This window comes from Ceratotherium simum, chromosome 4, assembly GCF_057802395.1.
Source record: "Ceratotherium simum simum isolate JZ-2026a chromosome 4, ASM5780239v1, whole genome shotgun sequence".
In the NCBI taxonomy this organism is placed as follows: Eukaryota; Metazoa; Chordata; class Mammalia; order Perissodactyla; family Rhinocerotidae; genus Ceratotherium; species Ceratotherium simum.
Window position 1 is genome coordinate 73,420,297 of NC_141903.1, and position 24,134 is coordinate 73,444,430.

At 39.9% G+C, this 24,134-nt stretch overlaps 2 protein-coding genes across 4 annotated transcripts in view; one reads left to right on the plus strand and one right to left on the minus strand.

Annotated features, from left to right (window-relative positions):
* The window catches only part of SPATA9 (spermatogenesis associated 9), a 29,871-nt gene extending 29,213 nt beyond the window's left edge, over positions 1–658 (plus strand). Inside the window, 1 exon segment of the mRNA XM_087430016.1 lies at positions 249–658. Coding sequence (XP_087286142.1) covers positions 249–536 — 288 coding nt within the window. The 3' untranslated portion in view covers positions 537–658.
* On the minus strand, positions 578–14,029 carry RFESD (Rieske Fe-S domain containing). Of its 3 annotated transcripts, none has more exons than XM_087430017.1 (4): positions 13,931–14,029; positions 4,952–5,127; positions 4,810–4,844; positions 578–3,119 (listed from the first exon to the last, which is right to left on the minus strand). In XM_087430017.1, the coding sequence occupies exons 2-4, from the start codon at positions 5,124–5,126 to the stop codon at positions 2,856–2,858; spliced, it is 474 nt and encodes a 157-aa protein (XP_087286143.1). In that variant the 5' UTR covers position 5,127; positions 13,931–14,029; the 3' UTR covers positions 578–2,855. The 3 variants fall into 3 exon arrangements, with proteins under 3 accessions (XP_087286143.1, XP_087286145.1, XP_087286144.1); XM_087430019.1 differs by lacking the exon at positions 13,931–14,029 and adding an exon at positions 13,263–13,846; XM_087430018.1 differs by lacking the exon at positions 13,931–14,029 and adding an exon at positions 13,075–13,846.
* Positions 14,030–24,134: the final 10,105 nt, after the last annotated feature.

Here is a 24,134-nt window from a genome sequence, read left to right on the forward strand (position 1 = left end):
ATGTAAAGCATGCCCTTATTGAAGCATACTAGGTTTTAATTTCTTTCTAGATTGTGGTGTGATACATTTAGAACAAGGAATCAATCTCCTGATGTTTATCATGTGCCAGGGGTTCCTGAATAGAAGTGCTTCTTTATTAGAATATGGACATTAATGACTTTATGTTAAACATTTTATAGGACTTTTTATCTGTAAGTTTAGTAGCTTAAAAAGAAACTTTACCTTTCAAAAAATTTTTTTATTATTAGACGGTCTGTGTTAATGCTGTGCTGGAGAAGGTAAAGATAATTTTCCAAGAAGAAGAATCCATAAGGCAAAATAGAGAGGAGAGTGAAAATCTTAGAAAAGCCTTTTCTGAGCCTGTGCTTTCTGAGCCTGTGTTTCCTGAAGGTGAAATCAAAGCAAAACCTTACAGGTCATTACCAGAGAAGCCAGACAATATTTTAGATCGCCCCAAACTTCCTGCTAATAAGTTGAGTAATAAGATTCAGGTTTTACATTCTGTGTTTGACCAGTCAACTGAAATGAATGAATGAGCAAATGTGAACATAAATATCACTGAACAGAGCTTAAGAGTTATCTATCTAATGACAGTTCATCTGACAAAACTAGAAAACTAGTTTTTATATACTGACTGTTCTGCTTTAAAAAAGCGGGGGCGGGGGGACTACTAAATGTCGTTCTCTAGTATTTATATGGTAGCGAAAATAAAATGAATCTTGATGTAGAATGTATGTATGACTATATGATATTTTTTAATGAATAAGAAAATGTACCTTTAGGTGGGTTAGACTTTATGCTGTGGTTTATAATATGGGTGTATTTATAATACATTTATGTTTTTATTAAAGACTTGTTTCAAGTATCTTTATTTATCTGGGAGGGAAATATCTCTATCAAAATGCTACATATCTTTTTTAGAGATAAAAGATATTTATTTTTTATCTACAGGCTGCATAGTTTGAGTCTGCCTATTATCAATTCTTTTATAACTCATCTGTAAAGTTATGAGAGACTTGCAATTCACAGATGTCATAAATTTATAAAACAAAATATTATTTACAAATTGATGGGAAGATTTCTGCATATGAGGACAGGACATGACATTTTTTATTTCCAGATTTAGAGGAACAAATTTAAAACCAGAAATCAAGTCCATATTACTCATTGTTGCCACTGAATCCTGAGAGAAAATGCTTCTGTCGTTGGCCCTGCAAACCAGGGCCATGGTTTTGCTTGCAGGAGATACTTTGGTTTCTTCCATGCATTTTAAATTCTGGGCATGTGTTAAGACCTGACTGGTCACTGGAGGCTTAGCACCTGATATAATAGGCTAGGATGTACCCATCCCAGAGATGCTGCATTACCTGGTGAGTAGCTGCTGCCATAAACAGTATTTATAAAAAGCCCAACCCTGGCTCTTTAGTAGTAGTCTGAGAAATGAGTAACAAGTATTGTATTAGCTCATGCTACCCATATTCCAACAGAAAAGGAAATGTAATAATATGTAGCCAAGGGCTCTGTAAGCAGAGCCTTAATGATACATACTGTATTCACTTATTATTTTTACAATAACCAAGGGAGAGAATCTAAGTGGGCCCCTTAGAATGTTAAGTATTAGGTTTGGAACCTTAATTTAATCCTATGCCACTAAGAAGATTACTGTGTTTTGAGACTGAGTTCCAATCTTGACAGACAGCTTTTCTCACTCTGAATTCAAAATCTGCTCATCCTAGTTCTTTCTGGCCCCACCTACTTTTATATTCTACTACGTGCTGCTGAGTTTTGGATGATCAGCACCCAGGGTGTTACAGTATAGTGTGGGCACCAGGCAACCAGAGCAGCGCGGGCCATCAAGAACTGGCGTGGTAAAAGCAGGGTAAACCAACTGACCATCAACCATGCCTGTGAACTCAGCAGAAGGGACTCTGAGGAACAACACCCCACATCTCTTCTCTCTATAACACTTACATGAAACACATTGTTGTACATACATGCACAAAGTTCTCTAAAAATAAAAAAACTTTTATTTGAAAATTTCATACTCTGCCATTCAGAGTACTTTGGCTTACTCAATAGGAGACTTCACATTGCTCATGGCTAGGCAGCAGCTGTGTCTTCCTTACTTTGAGACTGTCTGCCTTGACTGGAGAGAAACTGAACCAAGGTTTATTTGGTTTTGATGTCCAGCACATTGATAAGTTTCTTATTTTTAAATTCAGCATGTAAATTGATCCCATTTTTGGAGGCATTTTTTTAAGTGTAAAAAGTCTGCTGTATATTTGGAAAAACTGAACAGTTAAGATTTAAGCATTTCAATGTATTTAAATTTCACCTTAAAAAAAAAAAGAATAATAACAATCAAATAGGGGAGATGCAGAATGCATGGAAGTATCAATGAAACAAGAATGAAAGAATGCTGATAACTGTTGAAGTTGGGTGATGGGAGTTTATTATTTGACTCTGTATATATTAAAACTTTTCCATGATAAAGTATGCTATATCAAACAGGGATTTTCCCCCCAAATTTTGTTAGTAGATCTTACTTATTACCTCTTCTTCATTTTGGTTACTCCAGATTATTCTCATCCTTCTTAAAATGCACATTCCAAACCTATCACCTTCAGGTTCTAATCAATCCAGAGGACTGGATGAAATGTTTTCTATAGATCCTGATGATAATCCTTATATCAGACTAGGTACATGTGCTTTTGAACCTCTCAGATATATATGGTTTTTAAAGAAAAGTAATAAATGTGCCTATGTTGAAAAAATTAATCTTTGGTACTGAAGCAAGGTTATTCTAAAAATATTTTTGAAACACACACAGCATTTTTCATTGCCATGTAATTTTATCAGGAAGAAAACTTAATTACTTTGAAGTCTCCAGTGGCATAAAAATCAGAGTCACACTTAAAAGGTTCAGTAGAAAGAGTCACATAAATATTCCCATTGTCCACTGTCACTTTATGAATCCTTTGCTTTATTCCTTTGGAGCACCACTTGGGTTTTGCTGATGGATCTTTAGGGTCTATAGACTGATACAGACCTTCTCCTGTTGCCAAAGTAATTTTGTATTTATGCCAGGGGCAAACTATACACGGTCGTCCATCAAAATCCTGGGGAAGGAAATAATTGATTTAATAACCTGACATTTCCAATATTCACAGTAAACCTCAACCTCAGAACGGAATCTATTGCAGAAGAACCAGGTTAAAGAACAGGCCAGCCTCTCTTTTTTCCTCTCATTTACAAATTATTCAGCAAAAGGCAGAACCTCATCTTGGCAGTCACCAAGTCCCTTTTGCAGTTGATTAGAACCCACTGTATTAGAGCTCCATGAGAAGATAACTAGCTCAGGCAACTATACCATGTGACTGCAGCTGTGCTATTATCTATTAGATGAGAAGGTCACTTCCTTGACAGAAATGAGGCAAGGGCTTCAAGTGCTTCTACAGGAATTTTCACTAGCTGCTGGAAGAATGATAAGCTTCAGATACAAATTCAAGAGAGGTTACTAAAGGCATGAGTGTATATGTTAATTGAAGAGCAATTTACGATCCAAAGTAGTCAGTTCCCTACTTTTTAACTGTCTTAAAGCAGTACTTCTCAAATTTTAAAGAGCATGGGAATCAGCTGGATCTTGTTTAAATGTAGATCTTGTTTCAATTCAGTAGTCCTAGGGCGGGGAGCAAGATTCTGCATTTCTAAGAAGCTCCCAGATGACACCAATGTTGCTAGTCTATGGGCCATACATACTTTGAGTAGCAAGCTCTTACAGTTCTCCTTATGGTGTGAAACTGAGGGAAATTCTTCCACATTATCATCACCAGGTGCTAACATTTTTTTCTCTACACCAGAAGTGCAGGAATACTGATACTGTACCCCAACATAACTGTCAGCAAACATTCACATTTTCGTAACTCACAAACTTATTTTCATAATTTAAGCACACATATATCCTTTAACATGAGGAGAGGTGTGGAACTAGGTAGATATCAAGAATATAGAGAGTGGAACACTAAGTTTAAGCTTGTATTTTTTACAGTCAGAGAGAGAGAGAAAGGTATCAGTTTTATAAAGTAGAAAATAAGAAATTAGGCAGCTAGTCTGGGTATGCAAGGAAGACTGTTCCCCCATTCCTTCCTCAGTTAAGCCTTCAAAGTGCGGTTTCTTTCTTAAAATATATATATTTTTATTCCATTATAAAAGTAATACATACTCATTGGAAAAATTCAAACTGTGCAGAATTAATATATAATATAAAGTAAATATAATGTAAAGTAAAAAGTGAATGTTATTTTTTATTCAAAAAATGGGATCTCATTAGACCTATTATTCCATGACTTCTTTTCACTCAAAAATATACGGTTGACATCCCTCCATACCAATACGTATAGATCTGCCTCATTAATTTAATGGTTGCACAGTATTCCACAGCATGGCTATTCATAATTTATTTAAACTGTTTCCTATTGTTAAAACATTTAGGTTGCCTTCAATTTTTCATTAAAATAATGCTACAATGAACATCTCCTATATATATACTTACACATTTGTGCAATTATATCTGTAGGGTAGATATCTCAAGAGTATAACTGCTAAGTTAGAAGACATGCCTATTTCTCATATTTATCTTGAAATGATTTTCTTTGTATGGTTGTGAATTCCAAGAATATTAGCAATTATACTTAAAGCGTTAAAATATAGTTCAAACCCAAATAAAAATTATTTTTGAATACAGAATGAAATAAGAATATAAATAAGGAAACATCCGAGTTTGTTGAGAATAGATTTAATTTTACATACCTCTATTTCTCCCAAATGTAAAGGTCCTCCTGAGTCTGAAAAGGAATTGAATATTACATCTAGTCACTAAAAACCTGAAATTTTGATAGTTTTGTAGTTAGGAAACAAATAGAAGGTTTACAAATGAAAAATAAAATCTTACGGTAACAGCGAATATCCATAGCATGATATTCTCCTTTGTGGTAGAAAATGACCACTTCTCTATCATGGACAACAGCTGTCATTCTTTCAGATTTTTTCATGTCAACTTCTCTGCCAACACAGACAGAAGAATATTCCTTCATTTCAGGATCTTGTTCAGAGCCATCAAGATCCATGCTAGTGGAACAAAAAAAAAAAAAAAGAAAAAGAAAATTGCAAGTGGTCTTCACTAGTTTGTCTATAACTTAACTCACAGAGATAATCATAGAGAAGTCTGATTTCTCTGAGACCAAGGGAGGCATTTTTTTGTAGTTCTATAAAATAAAACATTTATAAATACTGGATTATAGGTAGTCATGATTTTGAGTTAGACTCTTAACACTTGCCAAAATGAGGGAGGACTTCCCCCTTTGAGACTGGACTTAATTAATTTCAATGTGTAAGATGGATATTTTAGAACTCCCAAGACACAGAGACTAAAGTTTCAGTCTCCTTTTCTTTCTTTCGTTTTTGAGGCAGATTGGCCCTGCACTAACATCTGTTGCCAATCTTCCTCATTTTTTTTCTTTTTTCTCCCCAAAGCCCCAGTACATAATTGTGTATCACAGTTGTAGAGTTGTAGCTCTTCTATGTGGGTCACCTCAGCATGGCTTGATGAGCAGTGAATAGCTCCGTGCCCTGTATCCCAACCGGCGAACCCCGGGCCACTGGGTTGACCCTTCACTCTCCTTTCATTCCCTATCAAATTTAATGCTAAACAACATCTGGTTATTATCAGTGTTGTTTTTAGCCTTCTGCTGAAGGTAGGATTCTTTGATAGTCTGAATAGGCTTGGACCCCTTGGTTGAGGCGGCTCACTTGGTTTCCCTGGAGTGGACAGCCAGCTCTTACAGATCAACCAGATAACTATTCTAGCAGAAGCGAATAGGTGTGAATGGACACCTCTCATTTTCTTAACCCAGACAGAAATTGTCATTACTTTCTTCTGCCTTATTTGAGCATTCAAAGAGATGACTTTCTCTTCAATTAATTTACAGAGATATATAAACCCAAATTTGCAGGTATTGTTCTAAATATATTTTTTCTCAGCACAGACATTTAACTATTTCTTTGAAAGCAACCCCTTGAAACAGCCCTTCTGTATACTTTAGGAACATAGTCTGTTAATTCCATGTGAGAAGAAAACATCAAGATACACACCAGGGTCAGGGGTTTCAGGCTCCATGTAGAGGATGGACCTCCCAAATGGGGGTATTTACGGTTTCTTTCTGTGATAGTTTCTGAATAAAACTATATATCTTGTTTTGCCAAGAATTTCTATATTTGTTCTTTCTCCACTCCTAATCCCAGATCTATCTGATTATTCCTACCCTCTTTCCATTAAAGTGGCTATCCCCAAGTTTCTGGAAAGATTCCTGCTTTTCCTCCCTATCTCAGGATAGAGATTATGGTGGTCTATAACTTTCAAAAAGTGTAAAAGAACCATGTATAATCTTATGTCAGGGTTGACAAAGAGCTTTCTCCCCTAGGCAAGAGCAGATTTTGAATCTTTGCCTGTAATGAAATAAAAATCCCAAGACAGAAACTGAGACCACTCAAAGGGTTTTTGCCTTTTCCTTTGTTTCCTAATAATTACATTATCCGATATCCCTGCATGGTTTCTACCCCCTGCTGGAGAATGGGAATCTTTTAACTTCTGGACAATATCCAGCTTTACAACTAGCATAAGGCAAGCTCACTCCACTATGTGAGTGGACAGGAGAGAGGCTGCCCACAACACTCAGGCTTGAGATCCTGTATGTACCTGGACCATTATCTCAGAGCAGGGCTACTTCAACCCCTTTACTGTATGACAGAAATTAAAGGTTGATGGTAACATCTAATCACAACCTACTTTTATCTTTGGGACACTGATGACAAGTTTCTCTGTAATCTGTTTGGGGAGAAATATGTTTGAAAAAGCAAGCAGGCAGAATTCTCAAGGAGTGGCTGTTGACAATAATCTTTAGCACAGCAGAATTACAAAAGAAAAAGAAAACTTTCAAAAGTAGATCTTCAGATTCTCCTCGTCCAAAGTTCTCCTTCCTTGTTAGAAATGATCATTCATTTGGTGAATATTTTCTGAACACCCACTATGTGACTGGCACTTCAAGGAAGTAAAACAGATAAGGTCTCCGCCCTCCTAGAAATTATATTCTAGTTGGTGAGACCAATAATAAGTAAACAAATACACAAATAAGGTAATTATACACTATCATAAGATAGTGTATGGCTCATAAGAGCCATGAAGAAAATGAACTGGGTAATATGAGAGAGAGAAACAGGGGGAGGCCATTTTGCAAAGAATGAACTGGAAAGGTGACTCTGAGATGACAGCTGAGCTGAAACCTGAGAAATGCAAATGAACTAGACACGCTAAGGGCTACAGGAAGAGAATTCCAGGCTGAAGGAACAGCAAATACAAAAGCCTTAAGGAAAGAAAGAAAAGAAAACAAGCCTGGTTAATGTGAGGAACAGAAAGGAGACTGGAGCATAATGAGTGAGATTGGTGAGGCAGGAGCCAGGTCACGCGGCACTGCATGTGGATTTTATTCTAAGAGCGATGGGAAGGCACTGAAGTTGGAAAGCAGGGAAGGGTCACATGATCCGTTTTTAAAAGAATGCCCTGGCTGTGTGGAGAATGGACTATAGCAAAACAAAAGTGGAAGCACAGAAATCAGAAAGCTATCGTGTGGTCCATGGGAGAAAAGATGGTGGCTTGGACCAGGGTGTTGACTCTGTGGGGGAGAAAAGTAATAATAATAATAACAACAAAAATAATAGCAGTAGCTACAATGATATTGGGCTAACTACATGTCAGAACTGTTAGGACTTTACTAACTGATTTAATCCTCCAGCCTATTTCTACAAAGAATGTATTTCTTAAATTTTACAGTGAGAAAACTGAACGAGGCACAGAGAGTTTGGGCTGATGAACTGGAATGGAGATCTAGAGAAAAAGAAATAAATAAGGATAGCTCCCAGGTTTTAGGTTTGTGCAACCAAGTAGATTGTGATTGTGATGGGAAAGACTGAGAAAGGAATGGTATTTTGCAGGAATGGAAAGTCAAGAACTAGCTACATTTTGCACATACTGAGTTTGAGGTACCTTAGAGACATTGAGGTGGAGATATCAAGTCAACGATCAGATATACGAGACTAGAGTTGAGAATCACTAGAGAGATGAATCTGGGAGTTTTCAAGTTATGGAATTCAATGGAATCACTTGGAGAAGGGAGCATAGATAGGGAAGAGGGTCTAACACAATTCCTGAAGCACATCAACATTTAGAGGTCAGGTGGAAGAGAGGCTGAAGAGAAGCAAGACCAGTAGAGTGTCCAATCCATTGCTAATCAAATGAAATTCACTCACTGCTCACTTCTTTATCCTATATTCTCCTCAAACGGCAAATACTTGGTAATCCAGCCAAAAAGGCAGGCAGTGAGGTAAAATCCATTCCAATGCTGGCCACCTCTATGTATTAAACAATGAATGATATATGAAGAAAACATGGGCTTCCTGGGAAACTCTGTCCCCAAACTTTGGTTGTTCATAAATAGCTGGGCCAACCCTATACTCTTTTCTCCTTCTAACTTCACTTACTGCCTAAACCTCCACTCTCCTAGAAATCAAATACTGGTTAACATCCAAGTAAAGGCTTATAACTAGAATAACTATTACTACTCTCTTTTTCTTATTACTACCCTATATTTCTAAAGTTTGTCTCCTATTATACTCCTAAATATACTTTTGGCCAAATATAGAAATTAAAAGGTGGGAAAAATCAAGACCAGAAATCTCTCAATATTGTTCACAGGAAATGGCTCAAGGGTCAACTCTACATAGATCTGATCCAGTCTTTGAATCAAAATAATGATTCATATACATCACTGTATAACATTTAGGAGCCATTCTTTGAAATTCACAGTTAAGCACACAGCCTTAAAAGTGGTGTGTGTGTATTTTCAACCTCAAATAACTCTTCAGTCATAACGTCTCAATAGATGTCTATGTCAGACACAAGCACACAAAACAAAATATGTAACAACTCTAAAGGTTGTGGTAAGGTTAGGTTTTACTCAACATTTTCATTTTCAGTTCCATTTTAACAATTTCATCATTTTATGGATATTTCATCAGAGTGGGAAGTGACAGAAAGTTCCAGATAACTTGAGAGGTTTCCAGCTCTGCCTTATACAAGATAAGGAATTACATTTGGAAAAGGAAAGGAAGTGAATGAAAGTGACAGCCCATGTTAGTTGTAGAGACCCAGATGCTGTTAAACATTAGCAAGTTTGCCATGGAATGCTTACCATATTTAACACACATACACTTGTCTAAAATTTAAGATATTTAACGAAATTATAAATCACGTGTCAACTTCAAATAAATAATCTTAGGAAGATGATCCTTCCTAATCTACATCCTCTTCAAATACAGTAATATTGTCATATTTCATAGGAAGTCACACAGAATGATTATATAGAATGATGAACGAGAGATCAACAGGAACCTGCCATTTTGATTTCACTTGTCTTAGGTTAACATTTTACATACAAACACATATATTCAATTTCTTTAAAAGGGCCCTTGAGGGCCGGCCCTGTGGCTTGGTGGTTAAGTGCGCGCGCTGCAATGCTGGTGGCCCGGGTTCGGATCCCGGGTGCGCATCGAGGCACCACTTCTCCGTCCATCCTGAGGCCGAGTCCCACATACAGCAACTAGAAGGATGTGCAGCTATGACATACAACTATCTACTGGGGCTTTGGGGGGAAAAAATTAAATAAATAAAAATCTAAAAAAAAAAAAAAAAAGGGCCCTTGGACCTTGATGTACGTAGCTTAGACACAATCCCCTCCCAACAAGATGGAAAATTTGTTACATGGCAGTGCCAAGCGGGTTCAGGCCTTCTGACAGGTTCTTTTTTTATATTTTAAATATAAAATTTTTATAAATATTTATTTAATCCTGTATGACTGATTGGAAGTTTGAAAGTGTTAGGAGGAAAAGAGCGTAGCTCATTTAAAAAGTAAGTTTGTAAAACAGAGAAATTATTATTTAGAAGTAAAATCTCTATATGTTAGGAGTGAGCTTTAGAAAGAAAAAATTTATAGACCACTATTTTGAGAAGGGTACCTCTGAGCCATAAGGAAGATAGTTATTAGATATTACATAAGCCTGGACTCCGAAACTGAGGTGTAGGATGAGGGATGTTTGTGTGTGGGCATGTGTGCTGACAGGAAGAGGCAGGAGCTTTGAATTCAACATATAAATGAAAGCATTATACAAATCAAGCTTAGGAAATTACAGAGATGTCAAATTTGTACTCTTAAGTTTGCACTGTTAACCCTTGCTCCGACTTACCTACTTTTTTTAAAAATGGAAAAAATCCACATATGCTATTTAAAAAAATTATTTTACAATAAAAAAAGCAAAAATATAGTGTTTTTAAGAAAAGGCAAAGAAGACCATGGCCAAGATTTTCTGGATTAGTCATGGCTGACAGGAGGCTGGATGATTACATCTCTAAACAGTTATCTGGTTTTACTCGATTTTGGCAGGTACTCAAAGTACACAAATTGCTCAGAGGGTAGTATTTACCTTCATGTGTTGGATGTGCAGCCTTTATCACATTTTGTGACAGAACAGACAGAGGGGCAATAATGATAAGAAAAATGGGGACAGACAGATGAACTGAAAGAGGGGGGAAATAGGCTGAAGAAAAAGAAATGAAAGAAATATGGACTTTGCAACATATATAACCAACAAAAGATTAAGATTCAGATATATGAAGAACTCCTATAAACCAGTAAGAAAATGCCAAATAACCAAAGAAAAATGGGCAAAAGACACAAACATTTCACAGATGAGGAAATCTGAATGGCCAGTAATCACATGTAAAGATGCTCAGATTCATTAGTAGGAAAATGTAAAAGAAATGCAAAGCAAAGGCACAAAAGGGATACTATTTTCTATCCAACAAACTGGCAAAAAATTATACCACGTATTGGCGAGGATATGGAGCAACTGATGGTGATGACATCAATTAGTGCTAGCACAGTTTGGCACTACCCAGTAAAGCTGAACATATTCAAGACCCAATAATCCCACTTTAGGTATATTCCAGAGAAATGTACACAGGTACACGAGGAGACATGCACAGGAATGGTTATATCAGCAAAAGACAGGAAACAACTCAAAATCCATCAACAGTAGAATGGATAATTTTTATATTCATGCAATGGAATGCTGTGTAGCAGTGAAAAACGTATAGCTACATCAATTTGGATTAATTTTAAAAATGTAACTTTAAATGAAAAAAAATTAAAAATTCAGAGTATGCTTCCATTTTTACCAATGCAAAAAAAGGCAAACCCAAACCATATATTATTCATGCATACATATATATTGGGTAAATTTATAAAGAAAAGGGGAGAGTAAACACAAAATTTCTTAAATATCTCAAAATATTACATTAATTCTTATATTTAAAATTATTCTTTTTCAATATTTAAGTTGTATCCTACTTTATGTTTATGTAGCAAATGATCCAAAATCCAAGAAAAAGGAGATAAAAATGGCACTTTGTATCCTCAGAGAATGTGCCTGTGCATAGATCATGAATGGACTATTTGAGAATTTTGTACAGCTTATTTCAAAACTTGGCACTAGAGGGGGAAATAAATGAATAGTTCTCTTCTTTTTCCAGGCAAAAACTAGAAAAGAAATACTAGTATCAAGCAAGTAACAAAATACATGACATGTGGAGTAGCATCAAAAGTTAAGTTCTCCTTGACTCCCAAATAAATGAGACCCCAAAACAATCCTCTCTCAAGAGTCAGTTGCTTGGAACATACAGTCTTTGCCCAACCGAGGAAAACTGTAGTGAACTTTGCAGGGGCTGATAAGAAATAAGCAGAGAAAGCTGGGGCTAAACGATAAGAGTTTCAGAGAAGTATGATTACAGTCTTGCATTTTGCTTAGGAAAGTATTATCCTTCAAATAATTGTTCCCTTCATGAATCATAAGTGGTTCTATTTATTTATGATATCTTGTGACTTTAAAATTAACACCCTTATTATTCTTAATTAAATGTTGTGAACATCACGGTCCATTTAGACAAGAATAAGAGCCACTGTGTTCACCTTAATTACTGTTACTTTGATGCACTATTCATATGCTCCCACACATATCCCTATTTTGAGTGGACTTGAAGATAGGAGAATCTTAACTAAATAAAAACAAAGTGAAAAATTAAATGGCTTACCCAGTTTACGGGCTAGAATAAGAAAACTTCCTTCTGAAAAATTTAGCTGCTTTGTTCCCCAGTTCTCTTCAAGAAATATTTTTTGGCCTGTGCCTAAAATTAGATTTTTAAAAGTGCAAACACCACATAAAATTACAAATTAGCTAAATGGATTCTCAGTCTCTATTAAGACACCTTTCCTGCATAGGGAATCCATTCAGCTTGAATTTTAAAAAAACATAAGTTTCCACAAGACACTGGGGAGAAAAGAGACGCGAAATGACAGGAACTTGTTACTCCTCCTGAGCACTGACTAAGGTGCTTTCACTAAGTCTGGGGACTTGGCGTACACATTACCAGAATGCATAACTCCAGGGTGACATCCTTGCTTTCAGGTTCAGAGAAGAGAAATGCCTTAGACAGTTGTTTTGTATCTCTTTGGATGGCAGAATAATAATAGATAAAACTAGCTATCCTTCAGTGAGTGCCACTCCTTGGGGTTTTTGCATATATGAGTTCATTAATCCTCACAAAACGGCCAATGGGTAAAGATTATACCTATTTTCCTGATGAGAAAACTAAGTAAAGGACCCTCTTTAACAAAAGCTTGCCCAAACTGCAAAGTAGCAGTCACGATACAAACCCAGATCTTATGAGCCTAAGTTTTGCGGACACTGATATATAAATCTTAACACTGCATCTAAGCAGCAGCCACGGATTTATAAAAACACGTGGTCTGCCAGTAGACTATCTTGACATTTGGCAAAATGAAGACATCTGTGTGTACACATGTATATGTGTGCGTGCGTATATGTGTAACACTATATATAGATAATCACCATATATATCACCAAAGATGATGGTCCTCAACTTTTTTAAATTTAGGAATGCTGATGTGCAAGAGTCGCGTCAACAAATGTTCAAAACGGAATACCTCCCTAATAAAGTAATCAAGTCATGTAGCCGCTCTGGAATCCGCTACCATCGCGGGCGATCTTAAGAGTCTGTGACCAGCAGGTGGGCTCACCCGGGTCTGAGTCGCGGGTGGGCAGGATTGGGGGCAGGATGCTGAACCGGGCTGTGCGGCGGGGTGCGCGCCCGCGAGGAAGGCCGCGGCACGGCGCTGCGGGGAGGAGCAAACGCCGCCTCCACGTCGAGCGTTCGCAGCGGGCGCGACCGTGGCGACGGCTCCGGGCCCGTTAGCTGTCATCTCTGCGGTCCTTCCAGCTCCGACGTGACTTCAAGCCGTATGTAACGTTTTAGTGAAGACGGTCTGCGGTCGTTATACGGAGCGGCACTCGAGAACCTCACGTGTGAGCGTGGCTGTGCGGACCTCTGGAGACGCGCAGCGGGGCCGGCGCGGCCGCAGCAACCGGGGCGGTTTTTACGCCCCAGAGCGCGCAGACGCCCGCACCGCTGGCCGAGAGGGCCCGGCTGCCCCACCGAGGCGGCAGGTCAGGGTGCGGCCCACGCTCCAAGGTGAACGAGCCCGGTGGGCCGCATGTGACTGGGCGGAAGCCTGCCCCGCGGTGTAACGATTAAGGAACGCGGGACCGAAGCCGGAAGCAAAAGCCACAGCTCCAGGACGCCGCCGCCGGAAGCCCGAGGCCCAGCCCGCCGCCCGGCCGGAAGCAGCGGCGCCGCTAGCCCCGCCCCGCGCCAGCCGCCCAACCCCGCGGCGAGAACAGAACTTACCTTCCTCAAGTCCCTCGCTCCGCCTCCGCGAGACCGGTCGGCTGCGGACCGCGCGTGACGCTACTGCGCGAGTTGGCGCGGCCGCGGCGCCGAGCCTCCGGGGGGGCGGGGCGCAGCCGCCCACGTGACCCTAGAGCGCCGCCCCCGGAGACCGCCGCTGCGGCCCCGCAGGCTGAGGACCCCACCTGACAGCGACCGCTGACCAACCGCGTTCTGCCAGGACCTCCGAAGTGACAGTCTTAATCGTGTGTTTGGCAAACGTAGGTGGTATCAATTTATTTGTAAATGTTTGTTGATCACACCACATTTATCCAAATTTCAAATGCTCCCAGCGATCTCACTTCTAGGAATTGAGCTAAATAGGAATTTGCAAAGTATTTGCAAAAGTTCATCACGATGCATATAATCCATGTTTAAAGATGTCTATTGCAACAAAAGAATGAGAAAAGCTAAAGTGATCATCAGCAGGGGAATGGTTAAATAAAATACAGTGTGGACATGTGAATTACTTTGTAGCCATGCACTCAAAGAGCAGATTTCATGATGTAATGAATGTTAAAAAGCAAACTTATGGAATACTATGTGTAGTGTGCTGTCTTTAGTGTAAATAAAAATTACATCTCGAGATACAAATATGTAGGTATGAACATAAGCTTTTTCTTAAAAAACAAAGAAAACTTAACAGTGTTTGTTTTGAGGGAGATGAAGAGTTTTCACTTTCATTTTTTGAACTTTGCAACTTTGTTTTTTCTCTTTATACTTCTCCGAATTAAAAAAAAAAAAAGACTCCCTCATACTTGTGTTCAGAGCTGGAAGCTAGATGAGTCTGATAGGTTTTTTGGTTTCCTTAACTATCTTCTAATCCAGTGGTTCTTAACTCTGGCTACACCTTATATTCACCTGGGAGTATTAAAAAGTCTTGATGCCCAGCCCAGTGAAATAAAAACCTCGCGGTGAGTGGGGGGGAATCAATATGCATTTTTTCTAACTTCCTAAGTGATTCCAGTGTGACTTCAAGGTTGAAAGCCACAATCTATATTTAAATGCTGACATACTGATCTCAGATTCTAGAGCGGCCCAGTGGGCCTGGGGCAGCTGAAACCCAGGAGCCTTGTCGGTTTACCCCAGTATGCCATATAAATGCCATTTTTTCCTATGAGTCTCAACATGTTAAAGATTGAGAAGCCCAGAATAATGCATTTGCCTCCAATGCCAGTTTCTTCTGATTTCTATTCTGTTCAGTATAGTTTTGGGATGATAGTAATATTTTATGGGATAATTTCCTTTTTGGCCATTTGATCCAAGCACAAACTAAAGCAACGCTTTAGGAAAGTGATAATAAAATATATGTGGATTATAATTTACATGATCTGTTAGCCATCCCCAATTATTTTATTGGCACATGTGGGGTGTTGGCAGTCCTCAGCTTGTGTCATTGAAGGACCAAATAAAGTTTGCCATTTCTAATGAAAAGTCCTTCTTTTTTGCTTTGGTATAATCTGGGCGTTGAAATAAGACACATCTTAGATCCACTGACCTTAAATCTGATTTTGAATAAACTGAAGACCTCGGATATGCATGTATGCATACACAAGAAGAATGAGAGAGAAATGGAAACTTTCTTTTATCTCTACCTAAAGTATTAATGTGGTTGGTCATGTAATCATATGAAATGCTTGGAAAGCTTTAGTGGTGGTGGGGCAGAATAAACTACCTCTCTCCCCTCCCTAGATGCACACTGACAAATGCATGCACACACCTGCGCAGGCACAGGCACGTGCATGAGCTACCTCAGGAACCCGTAAAGTTCATTTGAAAGTCATACAGTTCAGAATAAAATTCATGATTGCTACTGTCGCTTTACTTTTTTCTTTTTCCTTTTTTGTGCAATAGAACAGTTCCAACCAGTGTGGACACCGCTCCTACAGCGTTCTACCTGAGGCCATTTGGGGGCACTTTCTACCTCCTGTCTCCTTGGAACCAGTTTGCATCTTCCTCTGTTCTTCCTCTATTTGTTCTTTCATCCTTTCCTTTCCTGCTAGTGACACCTAGTGGTAGCCCTGGCATGATTTTTGTTACCTACCACTGAAAACTCCATCCTTCCCTCGGTGAACTTGCCCATCAATATCTATCCATAAACAGTTTCAAATGTCCCTTCTCACCTTTGTGAGCCCCTCTCCTCTGCTCTGAGCATCAGGCTGTTTCTAGACAGCCTTTTCTGGGACCAAGCCCTTCCCCTCAGAGAGCTTCAAAACCTGCCCTCAATCCTAAACCAAAGTCTGTCTTGTGAGCTCAGGAAGACCATGTGCTGCTAGTTTCACTACAGGGAGGTTTGAAGAGTATCCACCAATCTGGATTTCCTACTGCTTCAAACCAGAAAATGGTGATGACATTGCCCTTATGAGGCCATTGGGATTCAGATCACGTGAAAGTGAGGTTGGCTTTAAATACCGTCTATCTGTTTATGACTCCTAAATGGAAGTCTCCAGAACATTCGTTTGTTCTGGATACCCATGTGACAGTCCCACCTGGATATTGTGACAGGAACAGTGGTGTTCACCAAACACCCCATCTACCACCCCACATTTCTCAGCCCCACTTACAGTTGGTTGAGGCCATGTGACTAGTTTTTGCCGGTGGGCTATGGGTGAAAACGTGGTGTGTCACTGCTAGACGGAAACATAGAAGAGCTGATATGAGACCTCTCTAGTCGTCTCTTTTTCTGTCACAACAGATGACATTCTAGATGAAATTTTAAGATTGTTTATGATTGCAACATGGCATAGTTGAACCTATCTCATAGCTATCTCCAATTTTATGTGTTCAAAATTGAAATATTAAATTTTTCCCATAAACTATTTCCTTTGTCCCCTCCATCTCCATAGGTGACAACACTGCCGTCGCCATACTTATGTCTCCCTTTTCTTCACTCTTCCTGTGCAGAAAAGAGTTAACATAGCTAACCTGAGACTGCCATCCTTAAAAAGCTCTGCTTGCGAGGTGGGCCCTTGGCTGGCATCTGGGAACTTGATTGGTAAACAGTCCTACATTGATTTAAGACTTTCCCTAAATAATAAGAGTGACTCACTGTGCCTAAACTGTTTGTACAAACAGTATGGTTTATGGTGACCACGACTTGCTTTCCTTCCAGCAGTCTGGAACTTTGGTACATTGCTAGGTAGAGGTGCCTACCTGAGCAGCCCCCCATAAAAACCTCGGGTGCTGAGTCTCTAACAGCTTCCCTCAGTGGAAACATTGCACGCATGCTTCTGCATCTTCATTGCTGGAGGAAGAGTGAGCTCTTTGTGACCCCTCCTGAGAGGGAGAGAGCGTAAGGACGCCTTCACGTGGATTCTTCCGTATCCACGTCTATCCTTTTTCCTTATGATCTAGCTGTGTATTCTTACAACATTGCTGTAATAATCTTAGCGAGAAGAACTAGATAATGAGTCACATGAGTCTTTCTAGTGAATCCCTGAACGTGATGTGGTTTTAGGGACCCCTGTGATATCCCCCCATACCTAATCGAGCACTGAGACCTGTCACTTCTAACTCTGCTTCTTTCCTTATCTGTTGTCACCACTCTAGAAGGTGCCATCATCTTTTATTTGTGTTAGACTTTGAGAGGACCCAATAAATAACACCTTTCTTTCCTGCCTGAGTTTGGAACCAACTGAGAAATACAGGAAGAGATCAAAGTGTAAGCTTTATTTAAATGATAAAACTCTAGATTGGGGTGGCTTAAGTGTACAGCCAAATGGACATGCTAACAGTCTCCTGAATTAAATTTATGTACCCAAACTGCTGTCTTCTCCCTTAGAGCTGTCCTCTTGAGAAGATGAACCAGACTGTACCCTCTCTGTAGGCACACAGATCTGTAGAAAGGAAAACAAGGGGCTCAGCTGAACTTATCAAAAAAAGGGAGTGAAGGTTGGAGATTTTAAGAGGAGATTTTGCTCACTCCTGATTTTTATCTTCCAGGACTTTAAGTCCTGGGTGTTAAGTAAATGATACACAAGCTGACCTTAAGTAGGGGATGGGGAAGGGGGTGAGGTCGGTGAACACGAGGTAGTCTGAACTGAGCCTCAAGCAAAACACTGGCCATTAGTACCAAGCCAGGCTTAGCAAATATGCACGGAACTATGTGGGCCCAGCAAAGGCAGCACAGAGGGCTTTAGGTGATGTGGAGCTCAGGGGCAGGCTCCTTGACCTTGAACAATGTTCAGAACATGTTCCTTCTACCACATTGGGTCTCAGCAGAGGTAGGGAGGCCACAAAGACCTTGGAAAGCAGGCATAGCCAAGGCAAGAACTAAATTATAGGAAAAAGGTCTTTCGGTACATTGGCCTTTCAGACAGTACTGGGTAGGGTAATATTTGCTGCAGTGAAATTAATGAAACTTAAGTTTCAGTTCCCCTCCCACGCATGGGCCCTTTCCAAGGTCCTGAGGGACCTTGGTAATGTGTTCACATGGTCATCCTTTATATCCTTTTAATGTAATTTGGAAACACACAACATTACAGGAGAGTAGTACAGGAAACTATCCCCCAACAACCATTTGAGAATATGTTGCCAATCTGATGCACTGTCAGCCCCTGATGCTTTAGTGTGTATTTCCTGAAAACAAGGACATTCTTCTAAGTAACCATAATACAATCCCCAAATCAGGAAGTTAACACTGACGTATTTCTACCATCTAATCCTGAAATCCAGTTCAGAATCAAGTTGCATTTAGTTGTCACGTCTCTTTAGCTTCCTTGTCTGGGACAGTTCCTCAATCTTTTCTTAACATTCATGACACTGATATTTTTTTAAGATTATAGGCCATTTATTTTGTAGAATGTGCCTCCCTTGAGGTTTGTCTGACATTTCCTCATGGTTAGATTCAGGTTATGCATCTTTGGTAGTAGTGTCACAGAGATTGGACTCAGAGCCCCGGTAGGGCTGCCCCCCTATTTGCTTCTCAGTCGGATTGAGCTAGACTCTCTGCACCACAACGTTACCATTTACTCCCCTTGGGCTCTGTCACCCTGCTCTGTCTCACCTACTGGCTTCAGGACTAAATGGTTCGGGAAGGAAAGAGAAGAGGGAAAGGAATAGTGGTCATATGTTTTTATAAAATGTGTAAAAGTAAGATGATTTAACTTCAATGGATTAAGGCCATTGTCTCCTTTCCTTCTGTCACACAAGCATTTTGGACATTTGGCTAAGGGGTAGTTGAGTTAGAAATATATTTAGTATGGGTTTAGTGGCATATATTTGTATGTGTATAGTTAAATTTTGCTGGCTGTTCCAGTGTAGAAACAGCTTCCAAAAATACTCCCACCGCCCACTATGATGACTCTCCTCATATGCTGACACGCAGGCCAGAGTTCTATCAAAATGTGAGCATGGGCTGTGGTGTCTGGCACAAGAAGTATGGGAGTCCTGGAGGAGAAACAAGATTTGAACAGACAGAGCCAGAAACTAATCTGTGGGAAATCCTGTCTACCATCAGACTTTTGGTAAAATTGTAAGCACAGGATTCTGTTCTCATTGACAGTACACATGGAATATGCTCAATAATACAGCACGTAAACTATACATCCATCATATATCTTTCTTGACGGGAATCATATGAAACAATTTATCAGAATTCCTGTGTCTGTAAGTATATAAACCTGTACTAGGACTAAAAACAGCTTGTTTTATGGTTCCTGTCAATTAAAAAATGATTATGCTGTAGGAAAGATTGAGTTATCTTTCTGTTCTCTTAGTACTGAATATTATCATAAAATTGTTACCGCATGAAAGGATGACTAAACAGTAGGTAGACAAAAATTGTAGATAAAAAGTATTATAGAAGTATGTCTGGCAATTAATTAATGAATTTTTGATATTATATCATTTTTGTATGTGTGAGGAAGATCGGCCCTGAGTTAACATCTGTTGCCAATCTTCCTCTTTTTGCTGAAGAAGATTAGCCCTGAGCTAGTATCGGTGCCCATCTCCCTCTAGTTTTGTATGTGGGATGCTGCCGGAGCACGGCTTGATGCGTGGTGCGTAGGTCCACGCCCGGGATCCGAACCTGCGAACCCTGGGCTGCGGAGCTCGCGAACCTAACTACTATACCACTGGGCCGGCCCCTCAGTTTTTTATATTTACATTTTTCGTGATCATTTGCCCATTCTAAATAAATACTCACTTTCATACTTCATTTTTTATTTATTATTTTGTATTCTTCTTAAAGAGAGCCTCCCCCCTACCTCTGACCTGGATCTACCTTCAGCTGCATTTGAACTGCAAGGCGGCTGAGCTCTACCCCTGCTACAGAGCACCAATGAGTATCTAACTGGAAATTGTCCCTGACAGGTGTGGGTAGATGGTACTGCCTGGGCTGCTCCAAATTCCATTTTGCATTCTGGTCCGGAGAGGGAAGCATGGTGGGACTAGCCTTGGATTTGTGTAGTACATCACATGCTCACAGTCACTCCGCACCATCCTGTGGAGTCAAGATGGCACTGGAGAAACCATACCAGGAGGCAGATTGCTTAGCCAAAGTCACTGAAAACAGCCACTGAGGCACAGGGCGGAAAACACACGCTCCAGGAGAGCTCCATGGCATGAGATAGAGACTCTGCTCAGGACGAGGGCTCAGAGTGGAAATGGCAATGAAGAGATTTTTAATCTGTAAGAAGAGAAAGACACTTGGAGACTGGGGCTTCTACCTTTGCAAATTTCTAAACTTGCCTCTGTCTCAGATAAATGCATAGATGGATCTTCCTCCGCCCCCAGATTTGTTAAACATGTTGCCCAAATTAACCTCTTATGAAAAGACTTCTCCCAATTGAGTTTACCTTCACAGCTTGTAGACTTGGACCTCCTGCACTGACCAACTGACAGCCACCCTGGGGAAGCTGAGACCAAGGTCTCCCCTTCTCTCAGATCCTGCGCTTATTTTAGAGAGTCTTTGGCGACACCAAGTACTGGGTTCTGGGAATATGTACAATTTTGCTTGGCCCTTGCCCTAGGGGTAAGGAGTGGTTAGTTTCCTAACTTTGGTAGGTAAGTGAGTGGCCAGTGCTGCAATAAGGTTCTGCTTCCTGTGAACACTTTGAACTCTTGAAAAGAGTGAGGCTCATCATAAAATGGGAGTTGAACAAATAGAACCTCAGAGGTCCTAAAGGAATGCCCTGTTCTAGGGAGAGAGAGGGTGCAGCTGGGGATGCTGAAGGAAGGATCCACAACTCACCCATGCCTCAGAAAACTCTCCAGCAGAGACTGCGTGGAATCAGCAATGGAGGAGGTCTTTAACTTTTTCACACAAGGCAGGAAATTTTGATTTTTGAACTTTGATTATTTGGATTTTGTTATCTTTGGGCTTTAACTTGCAAGAGGATTTAATGTCTGAACCTCAATTTCTACCTAAACGTTGGTTTAGAACACAGATATGGAAACGGTTTGTTTTGTTTTTAGTTGGGCCCCTCTCACCCCAACAGGGGAGAGAGTCAGGGAGTGTTGGTCTAATTGAAGTCCCTTCACATGAGACCCACAGGGTAAGGTATATGTGTTCCCATCTCACACTCCGCTGAGCCTGGTGTTTCTGACATGTGTGTGCTGTGTTGACGGTGGGCTCTGTCTGGTGTCAAGGTCTCCATATCTCTTGTGAGCAGCATTTTAAGTCTTGAACACAGTAGCTGACTTCTCGCCTTGATTAGGTTCATGCAATTGCGTCCAGGGATGATTTCCCAGTCCTTTCACCTTCACTTCACGTGGGGTATCACCGGTGTCCCATTTCTGACTCTGCTGTTGATGCTCCTGAATCTGGTTTCTTCAGGTCTTTGGGAGCAACAATACCTCTGCTGCATGCTCTTCAAGACACTGCCTTTCCTCAGGTCTGGAATGTTCCAGGTTTTCCGTGGTGGAATATGTGTGTGCCAAAACTGAGTGCCTTCCTTTCTTCCTTTTACTTTCTCCTTGCTTTCTAGCCCAGACTTTTTTTCTGGGTCTGCCTAAAGCACGCACTGTGCAAAAACAAATTTTCCTTTAGTTGGATGATCCTCACAGGAGATAACCTTCCATTAGATCAACATCTAAGCCAGACCTGTACTTGCTCTGATATTGTCCAGTTACTGGCTCTGCTTTAGTGTGTATCATCTTCGTTGTGACTTCTCTTGGCCCTAACTCAACGCATTTCTCTTACCTGTTCCCTCAAGGTGTAGGCATCACCAATGTCTACAACTACAATAAGTGTATCACTTTCAAACTCACCCTAAAAACACTGAGTATTTTATCCTGATTTTCCTAGTCTTCTGCTCTCTTAAATCAGTCCAGATTTCTTTAACAACTTGTCATATCTGCACTAGTCTTCAAGGAGGTGATTCTAAGGAACTGGCCCTGAAGGTGCAGTGACAAAGCCCATATGTGACTGCTAGAGGCCTGAGGATGTTGGAAGTGGGGGCAATTCCCAAAGAAAGGGTTATTATGAAAAGGGCAGAGGCTCGTAAAAGGTGTCCACATGAAGAGTCATCTTGCACAATAACATATTGAAGGCTCTGAGAGGTACAGCTGTAAAGAAACCTAGTTGGGAAGAGAAGAATAAATTAGAAGATACCATGAGGAAATATTCAGAAAAATTCAGAATGTGGGATATTTTGCAAGACAACTGGCTTGGTCTCTTCAAAAACACAATATCTTTTTTAAAAAGGTCAGGGAGGGTGTTTTAGAATAGAAGAGACTAAAGAGACATAGCAATCAAATGCAATGTGTGGACCGTAATTAGATTTTGGTTCAAAAGAAAAAAATCTATTCAAGTTCTGTTGAGGACAAAAGGAAAAATTTGAATATGGACTGGGTATTAGGTGATATTAGGGAATTATTGTTACTTTTTTTAAGTGTGATAATGCTTTTGTGGTTATGCAGGAATGTCTTAGGAGATGGGTGCTCAAGTATTCAGAGGTGAAGTGTAATGATATCATGATGTCTGCAACTAATTTTCAAGTTATTCAAAAGCAACAAAAAAAATATATATATGTAAAAGCAACGATGGCGAAATGTTAACACTCTTGAATCTCAGTGGTGAGTATGTGGGTGTCCTTTTGTGTTATTCTTCAGCTTTTCTATATATTTTATAATAAAAAGTTAAAAAAAGAGAGAAACCTATTTAACCTAGTGTTCCAAACATTTAACTATGAAATCCTTTTTTCCTTTATAATATAGTAACATGGAAGCGTTTACTACTTCACAGAGTACATTCCAGGACACATTGGCCTAGGGCAGGCTCTCAGTGGCTACATTTAAAAAATATACAATAATGATAAATGCTCAGTGAAGGATAAAAATGGTTTAAAAAATTCAAAATATACTTTAAAAACTCCATCCAGCTAGCTGAGGAAACATTGGCTATACCATCTACGATGGAGCAGTTCTAATGCTCTTAACAGTGATGTGACTTCCTTACCCAGAGGCAGGAAGGAAGGAAGGAAGTACTAGATACTTGAATATCTAGTATACATTACCCAAATCCTTTCTCTTAGTATAATCTCATGGATGATGACAAGGGCTAAATTTTTAATCATCTGTATCCTTCTGTGGTTAAACAATTAGATGAAATGATAAATCGTGAAGAGCACTTTCAGGCAGAGATAAACAAAAATTTGCAGGGATAACTGACACTTCCTACTAGGGATGAAGTTTTAAGGAGACTTCATAGTTTCTTGTGATGGTTAATTTTGTGTGTCAACTTGACTGAAACACGGGGTGCCCACATATTTGGTTAAACATTATTTCTAGGTGTGTCTGTGAGGGTATTTCTGGATGAGATAGCATTTGAATCAGTAGACTGAGTAAAGCAGATTGCCTTCCCCAGTGTGGGCGGGCGTCATCCAATGCATTGAGGGCCTGGATAGAACAAAAAGGTTCTGCCTGACTGCTGAGCTAGGACATTGGTCTTCTACTCTTGGACTAGAACTTTACCATTGGCTCTCCTGGGTCTCCAGCCTGCAGACAGCAGACTGTGGGACTTCTCAGCCTCCATAATCACTAGAGCCAATTCCTTATAATAAGTCAATCTCTCTCTCTCTCAGTATATATATATAGGTTCTGTTTCTCTGGAGAACCATGACTAATCTGTCCTTATATCCATTTGGGTGCCTTTAGATAAAACAGCAACCAAACTGATTAAAGGACAAGGAAATTAACTATTTCACATAACAAGGTCTAAGGT